Genomic DNA, 9,703 nt, shown 5'->3' on the forward strand with positions numbered 1-9,703 from the left:
AAAATCACTCCCAAAAAAAAAAAAAGAATTCCTCGACCAAAGCAATTTTTTATCAAGAATAGGAATACGTTACACGAATTTTCCTTTATCGAAAAGAAATTTAACAATGTAATTATCCACTGTATAACATCACTCTGTTTAAACATCACTTAAAGAGGAGAAGGCCAAATATCAATTTCACTGTCCAATGTACTACTTACACCATAATTCGAGGTAGTCAAAGAATTATTACGCAGAAGTTTAACATCCAGACAAGCCACGTGAGCGAAAATAAAGAAGAGCAAGACAAGGATCCACGTTTTCCGCGATATCGTGCCTCGAAACATCTTCCGGCAGTCTGATTGCGGAGGAATGTCACGCCAGATTTTCCCATTCGTCGGCCAAACTTCCTAGACACTCGAGATTTTCACGGAATTTTTCATGATCGCGCATTCTATATCGCGCGCCAACACACCTTCCACACCGATATTCTTCCTCTTCTTCTTTCCTCTTTGTTCAAGTACTCTAGATTCGTTCGAGAGGCTGCAGAAGATCGACGGACGTGGTGCAGACGCTTTCACCGCGCTTCCACGAAGACATCGGACTGACCGAGCAAGACCAACAACGAGCGTTCCTCACTCGCGAAGAAAGTTCTTTCACTATGTCCTGTTGCTCTTCCCATTCAGTATGCTAAGCCGATCGCTACGATGATCCTCTCGTTTCGAAATTGGCAAGATGGACGTGGCCGCGTCGATTCGTGTCACGCCATTGTCCAGATCCTCCATTCGACGATCCATTTCCTAATATTTCGTCGCTCGATTTTTTCATTGTCGGTTAGATTACTTTTAATTTTCATTTTACAATTATGAAAACGAGAATTTGAAAGTTTTGATTTTTTATGCAAAAAAAAAAAAAAAAAAAAAAAAGGATTTTTGGCCTTTGGGTTTTTTTTTTTTTTTTTTTTCAAAAAAAAAAAAAAAAAAAAAAGGATTTTTGGCCTTTGGGTTTTTTTTTTTTTTTTTTTTCAAAAAAAAAAAAAAAAAAAAAAGGAATTTGTAGCATTGTGCATTCTTATTTTTTTTTTTTTCAACGAAATATTTCTTTATCACTTTCACGAGACGTTTCTTTATCACTTTATTTTCTTTATTATTTTACTGCCAAGTTTTTTGTAGTCATATAGTGAAAGTGATACTAATACGATACGAATTTTAATATATTTGGATTCAATTAAATAATATTTATGTGAATGTTGTAACGATTACATGATTTTATTGTTTAGTTAAAAAACATTTTGTTTCATTCATAAGTGATGTTAATTTTATGATTATTGTTTCTTTAAGTATTACCATTTTAATACTATAATTTTACTGCATTAAATTTTACATTAAACTTAGTATTATAATTCTAAGATTATTAAGATTAATAACAAAAAAGTGAGGTTAGGAATAAATATGACATCTGCTATATATATATTCATTGTCAGATTTGTTCACATATATATATTTTTTTAATATTTCGTTTAGAAATAGAAGATTTTTTTGCTCTAAAAAATTTAATTCTGAGAAAATTAAATATAAAATTTTTTAAGAATCTTACGTTTTATAAATCGTTCAACGAAATTTTGAAAATTAGCAGCATGAAAAAATTAGATTACGTATCAAATATATACAATGCCAATGTATTAATGTATATTGAATTTTGCATTTAATTTTGCAAATAAGTTTCAATTTGCAACTCTTTGATATTCCAATGGTAATTATTCTCTTTAGTACAGGATATGGAATCGTTTTTACGTTGGTAAATGTTACAGAAACTTGGAATATATTCAACGATTAATCGATCGTTTTTCCAATGATAGAAATTGAGAATTCCAGAAATGCTTTTTCCGCATGAAAGTTGAGATTATTGGATACCAAAAAGAGAATTCCTAACATTTTCAATGATCAAATGGAATACGATGAAAATATCTTTTCGAAATGATCTCGAATACGAAATCTTTCCATCGTGAACGTTACTTTTATTACTTCGATTCGATACACCCCATCTTAACCAGATAAAGGAGGCACGCTTTCGATTTATCCTTTCAAAAAATTTCTCTTTTAGCGACCAACCAAACGTGGACGTGTCTCCATCCTTGACAAATGAAATCACGAGGCGAGAAATACGAGTTTTGTCACAGAAAGATTTTATTAAAAAAGTTCTCCGCTCATCGTCACAATTTTTACGGTTACTTCTTTCGTGTCCTCTGATCATGTGCCTTTTACGACCCACAATAAGACGTTTTTCTTTCTAAGAATTACCATTAAGATTGTTCTTAGCATTTCAACTGACCACGAATTCGATCAATGATTGCTGTTTGTTCAAAGACTTTAAATTAAATTTTCCCCGAAATTTTGAGCTTTATACTGCAGTTGATAATTTTACTTTAAAACTAATTCACTAATTTACATTTAAGAAGACAGAAGTATTAAAGGAATGGAAAATTTCTTTGAATAAACGAAACATTTTTACTAATTTTTAAAAAAATTAAAAAATTGTAATTAATTAATTAATAACGTACACATATTATTGATTTTTTTACTATTATTAAAATCTAAAAAAAAAAATATTATTAATAGAAAGAGTTACTGTTTATTGTTCAAAATTGAAAGAATATAAAATTTTTTATAAAATATTTTTAGAAAAATAGTAAAAATTTTATAATTTTATATGTTTCTTACTATTTATTATTAAAAATCAAAGGAAGAAATATTTATCGTATATTACATCGTATTTTAATATTTCATATATGTATAAATATATATTAAACATATTAACGTTTTTTTACTATTTATTAATATATAATTAATTTTCACATGTTATATAGTATAACAAAATATTCCATAAGTTATTTTACACAATAAATTCGATTGCCATTTCTGTTTCATTTTGGGAAGAATTAGGAGTCGTTGGTAACGGTCTGGAGGTTTCACTAACCCACATTCATCGTTGAAAGCAAAACGTTTCTGACCGCTGACCCAGTTTCCGTTATTATCAATTCATCTTGATCGAGGACTATCTTTTATCTAACTTTTATCTATTTCGTTACGAAGTCCAACTTTTCTTTGAGTCATTTTTCCTCGACCGTTAGATTTTACCGGTTTTTTACTTATAACCTGCACTTTTTTTTCTCGTAATTAATTAGTAAACGAGATCGAAAAATTTTAGAGAAAAATGGAATTTTTCAATTATGGTCGAAACGTTGTGATTTTTTATTCGTAAAAATATTTTTCTAACGGTTTAATTATTTTTTTATTGCAAAATTTTATCGTAGAAATACGTGTATTATACATAAAATGATTTTAATCGAAATTTTTTGATTATTTATACAAATTATTGGTAGAATTATTTTTCTAATTTTCTGCATTGATTATTTTTTTATGATAATATTTAAATTAGTTACAATATTCAAATATTTTTATTTTGTCATTTACATTATGAATTATGATGAAAAGATATTATAAATATATTAAAATAATATAGAAAAGATTTAAAGAAATGAAAAAATGAATAATCAGAGTTGTAAATTTAAAAAAATTAAAAACTACAAGAGAAAGAAAGTTTCACAAGTTTCAAAATTATGATATTCGATATTATTTTTTTCCATCTGTTTTTATCAAAGTATTTGCGAATCCAAAGTAAAAGTTTTAACTTGTTAACTTTCTCTCTTATCATGTAATAATTATCTTACAGCTTCTTTACAACTTTAAATTCGTCTTTTTATAACTCTTTCGTTATTGTTTGTATAATTTCCAATACATTTAGTGAAAGGTTTCAAAGATAATAATATCAAGATAAACGGAAATTCTTTATTCAACAATCGTTTCAATACAGAAAACGCGGAACATCACAGAAAATCGGAACTTCGTCATATATATGTACACTGGACTAGATTACCTCAGCTATGTGCAATTGTATCTACAATTGCAATAAATTAACATGATAAACTATGATTCGATAATTCTATCAAATTCAACAATTATTTACAATCAGATTGTCAAGTAACAATAAACATCTGTGTAAATATTTATAAACATATAATAAAATTTAAAACTTATTAACTATGGAATATATAATACTGATCGTATTGTTGCGTCGATTATCTTAATGGAATTAAAAATGTTACATAACGAAAAATTGACGTATGAAAGGTATGTATGATCGTATCAATTATGTACTTTATCTTAATAAGATTTTTGAAATAGAAAGTTAATATCTCTGCGACGATGGTGGACACATACATTCTTCGTGTAGATGATCTTTCACCCATTCGAGATAATTTGTTATTTTTGTATAAACTCCCGGATATTTTGGTCTTCCGCAACCACGACCCCATGAAATAATACCTGAAGAAATATGTAACGTTAATTAAATATTTTCTTTCGTTAATATCATAAAACAATAATTATTAACGAAATAGAAAGAATTTAAATAAATGTAATTATAAATTGTAACGGTCAATGAATAATTTATCAATGAATACCTATTACTTCCATATATCCAAACGTGTTCTTCACATGGAGAGGACCACCACTATCACCCTAAAAATAATATAACGATTGATTAATTTTTATGAAGTAGAATAATAAAATATTAATTAATTACAACAAATTAATATTATTGCAATCAAAAGTTCAAATTCATAATCATGTTAAAACAACATTAGATATTGTTTTATTCTACCAAAAAAAAGTCAAAACATTTATTAAAAAGATATTTTTATACAAGATTGATTGTTCTCTTACGAAGCAAGCATCGAATTCACCCTTCAAATATCCTGCACAGAACATATTTTCGGTGATCATATGTTTGTAATAACCAGCTTCATCGCATTCCTCTTTGGACAAAATTGGGAGATTGACTATTCTCAATTTATTACTCACAGGTTCATATTCCCCCGTTTGACCCCAACCAATTGCTGTAGCTATTGCTCCAGTATAATCGACAGTTTCTGCAAATTATATTCTATTTTATATGAATTTTCACGACCCGCTTTTCTTGTTTTAGAACACACGATATTTTTTTAAAGAAAATATTCGTTACTAAAATGCGAATTAATCGAATAAATAATTCAGAATAAATAATATCCATAGAATATCTATAAAATGTGTAATTTTTATCTGTAATTAAAATTCGAATTATTAAAAAAAATTTGACTTTTTAAATAAAGCACGAAAGATTAGTTTATTTTTTATATATTTCTTCAAATTAAATCGTTTATTTGCGAATTATGAGATACATATTTTACTGCACATTATTGCGCTATTTTTCGTAATAACAGCAAAAGTGTACTCACTGTCTTTGGGCAAACAGGCGGTTCGTACGATACCATTCACATTCACTGGTCGATCCATTTCGATAATGGCTATATCGTTGTTATATTTGCTGTATTTATTAAAATTTTCGTGTATAATGACCGATTTGACACGACGAATTATAGCATTCTTGTCTACTTTCGTTCTATCATTGTCCGCTAAGATAAGTTTGATCATTCTTCTGTCGAACCTGAAATTTATTAGAAATTTATTAGAAATATCTTTATACTTAATTTTTCTAATAAGTTTATATTAAAAATAAAATAATTCGTTTAAATGATTATTTGATTTCGATTTCAAGTGACTTTTATTAAAATTGAAATAGTAATAAAAAACGCCATAAAGTAATAAATAAACGTGTACAGAAGAAAAGTTAATAAATTACTTGGATAACTTATGTAAATTTGTAGATTTATTGTTACAGACAAAGAAAGGAAATTGAAGAAAAGCTTTAAATCTTTTTAGCTATGCTTGATTTAATCATAGTAAATGGATTAACAAGGATCAAAAAGAAAAACGTATGCACAAAACATTTCATGAAAAATTCAGAGCAGAGAAATTAGAAAAAATTCTTTAAAATTTATGAAAAACAAATATAATTTGATTATGAAATTGATGAAATTTTATTAAATTTTCCACGAAAAATTTTTATTTCTTTTTTTGAATATTATCAATAACTCACAATAGTTATCATCATTTTCAGTATATGGTAAACATGGATCTTCGAATCGGCATCTAACAATAAATAAAATAAAATGAAAATCGATAAAAGTACAATGAATCATTTATTTCAAAATAATATTTTAATACGTTCAAATTTAAAAAATTCGATTTATTCATATTTTTTATTTTACTCGATAAAAAATTGAATAGAAAATTGAATATTCTATTTATAAATAAATAGAATATACGACATTTCGTGTTGATACTCACCCTTGCAAACAGTGAGCTGCCGTGAGTACATGTTTTCGCGTGATTAAACTGCCAGCGCAATAAAATGCATTTTCCTTAAACATGCTAACAATCCAGGGATACTCGTAAACGCTTGTTACGTTTCCACCTATGATTCTTGTTTTCCGTCCTATACCACAGACTACAATAGATACGTAAATATTGTTAACAGAGATAAAATATTATATTTTTCTCAAAGATTTTTAAAATTTAATTTTCATTATTTATTATCGTTTCCGTTTTAAAATATCTTTTTAAGTAAAAATAATTTTTATATTTGTTCTATTCATATGTGTTTAAAATAAATTTTAAGTGATACTTTCTTCAATGTAATATGAAAATGAATTGTTTATTACTGTTATATTATTAAGTTATGAATATAAATTTAAATTATTGTAGCATATATTGCAGTAAAATTTGAATAATTTTTATAATAATTCTTTTTATTATTTAATTAAATTATGAAAAATTTCAAACATTATTTTTGTAAACAATATAAAAATGAATTTTTCATTTTTATATTTTATATATATTACAATAAATATAGAATTTTTATTTCAAATATTTCAAAAAAATTCAAAAATTTATCATAGTATCATTACAATTTATATTATAATTATGTATTTTTATATATTTTTTATTTAAAAAATTTTTTGTTCATTTTTACTGTTGCACAGTGTTATAATTAATAAATATATAATTAATAATTAATAAAGACCTTAATGAAAGTAGTTATAGACTCTTTCACCCCTTATTTTCAAGATGACAGTTTTAAAAGAGTAATTATGTTTCATAGTCGATCGATTTTTATTAATTACCACAGTTGTTGCAGACGTTCGGTTTCTTTGATGGAATCGAAGAAATTGGATCGAAATCGATGTAAGAGACTTCATCTATCGATTTCAGATGATCAACTTCGCTGCTCGTAACGTTTAAAGCTGATAGATTCTTTTCCTTATCCTTTGATATCTAAATAAAAAATGAAATAATTATTGTACAATCGAATTGTACAATTGTATTTTTTATTTAATATTATTGTAATCGTTTCACGTTAAATTCAAGATAAATTGAAATATTTTAGGTGAATTGTTTTTGAGATATCTAGGAATTAAATCTGGAATAAGAAAGCTATGAAGTGAATTGAGAATGAACTACTGAAGAGGATGCAGTCACGTATACTATAACAAAAATCATAATGTTTTATTATATGCTTAATAAGAAAAAATATTTTAAATATTCTACAATTTTTACATATTAAATATATTTACATATTATTTTTTGATACTGATACTTATAATTCATTTATTTATTTGATTGTGTAATTTTTTAATCTATTTTATTTTCAAATATTTACCTATTTTTTTTATTCATATCTAGTTTGAATTTTTTTATTAGAAGTTTATTTTTTATAGATTGTAAAGAATATTATTTGCTCATAACAAATTTATCACAATATTATGTTATTAATAAATAAAAATTTATTAAATCTTTAAAAAAAATAATTTTTAAGTTATTCACTATTTAAAAGAATTTGTTGATAAAAATCAGATTTGAACGTAAATATCACTGAAGAAGGCAATCTTTGGCCTGTATTAGAAGTCATAAATAGCATGAAAGGAATTTTATCTCTATATTTCGTTCCACCCTTTTATTATATTAGTGCCATATAAATTTTATTTCTAATAACATTCTGACCTCAATTTTATGAAACATGTAAATTTAAATAACAATTTTTGGTATTTATTTATCGTCGAACATATGATTTAAAGTATCACTATCATTACTTTTATCGTCTTCTATGTTCCATTTTTTATATCATCTATAGGACATAACTTATCATATTTATGAATAGTCTCAATGAATATAAATAGAATCAATAAATACTTTTTTTGTACTCAACTTTAGAGATTTAAAAAATATTAAAAATCTGTATGTAACAATAATTATAATATAATTTTAATATTAACAAAATAATAATTAATCATTAATTTTTAAGTTTACAAATAATAAAATCATTTTATTTTTTCGACAATATCACTATTGTATTAACTTGTGTGATGTTGAAAAAATATATATTAATAATTTGTAAAAATGTAAATTATATATAAATTTCACAAATAATAAATAAAATATTAATATATTAGTACGATTCATTTAGATATCTAATTAATCTGAAAAATAAAATGAAACTTTGGATATTTTAATTAAATTATTAATCAATTATAAATTCCAAATATAAAATACTATATCAACTAATAACGTTATTTAAAATGCTCGAAATAACATTTATTATACAATATCACAACCATTATGCTTAAATAGCTCGTGCAACGTGTTCAGCGATTATTCGAATAATAAATAACGATAAGTAACTCCAAGTAACTTTATTCTGTCTAACCTGCCTCTCTAACGGCCATACGCCTACAAGCGTTTCAAACGATCTATTTCACGATCGAAATAAAATTAATTAGACGGGAACTCACCACTCGCGGTAACGCGTGGCCGCAACAACTTATCCAGAACAGGATCACGAGTGTTGATCGCATTGTCACGTGTCAATGCCCGAAATATCGGCGCGTTGTCGATTACAGCCTTGCCGATCCCGATCTCGGATGTCGCACCGTGTATGTATATATATAAAGTGTATACAAGCTACGTCCAGTGCACGTGGCTACGCCAGGCGTGAAAAGTCTAAAGGTACGTGGCCGTTTTGCCGTTTTATAGTAAATTATAACTATTGAAGAAGCCGCGGTTGCCGGTGGGGATCGTCAACCTTGAGTGGTGCGTGTGCATTGGCAGATGTTGCATGTGACAGCTTTTAAATCAGCCCGAGTTGTCCGTGTAAGCGGCACGTTGTCTCACCTGCACAACCGATTCGACACACGGATAAACCACTTGGAAAAAGGTGACAATGTGTCTCATGCGTAACGAGGGTATACAGATGTCGTCGAGGCAACCAACGACCACCAACGACGATCAATGTCAAACAACGGATCCACCACCACTACCTTTCGCTACCTTCGACCTCTCCTCTCCACGTTACGACCCTTCCTTCCTTCCTTCCTTCCTTCCTTTCGAAGATCCGACAGATTGGATCAATGCCATTCATTTCGTCAGACGAAATTCTTCTTCACGCCTCCTCGCGACCCTCTATTGTATTCGACAGGAGAGAACATCGTCGTAGAGGAGAGGAGCAATATGGAACGAGTTAATTGGAAGGGTTTCACTTATCGAGTGGAACGAGCTCTTATAATTGGCTGTGGGCCGTTTCACGAGCGCGAGTGATGGGCCGTGGTGGTTGTTATGGGTGTTGCTGGAATTTTTTAATAAGTTTGAACGAAGTCGTAAGAACGTATTGGAGTTGTTTTTGATGTTGGAATAATTTGTCTTCGACGTCGTAAATTTTTCTCTCTCTCTCT

General features: G+C 27.5%; 1 protein-coding gene across 2 annotated transcripts in view; it reads right to left on the bottom strand.

Annotated features, from left to right (window-relative positions):
• Nucleotides 1-3,809: 3,809 nt before the first annotated feature.
• The window catches only part of LOC102679513 (soluble guanylate cyclase 89Db-like), a 34,122-nt gene continuing 28,228 nt past the window's right edge, over nt 3,810-9,703 (bottom strand). For both annotated transcript variants that reach the window (XM_006623206.2, XM_006623207.2), the window contains exons 13-18: nt 7,103-7,253; nt 6,267-6,426; nt 5,315-5,523; nt 4,764-4,969; nt 4,502-4,559; nt 3,810-4,364 (exon numbers count right to left, since the gene is read on the bottom strand). In XM_006623206.2, coding sequence (XP_006623269.1) covers nt 4,228-4,364; nt 4,502-4,559; nt 4,764-4,969; nt 5,315-5,523; nt 6,267-6,426; nt 7,103-7,253 — 921 coding nt within the window. In that variant the 3' untranslated portion in view covers nt 3,810-4,227. The remainder of the gene's footprint in view (nt 4,365-4,501; nt 4,560-4,763; nt 4,970-5,314; nt 5,524-6,266; nt 6,427-7,102; nt 7,254-9,703) is intronic.

The sequence above is a fragment of the Apis dorsata genome, unplaced genomic scaffold, assembly GCF_000469605.1.
Source record: "Apis dorsata unplaced genomic scaffold, Apis dorsata 1.3 scaffold_840, whole genome shotgun sequence".
Lineage (NCBI taxonomy): Eukaryota > Metazoa > Arthropoda > Insecta > Hymenoptera > Apidae > Apis > Apis dorsata.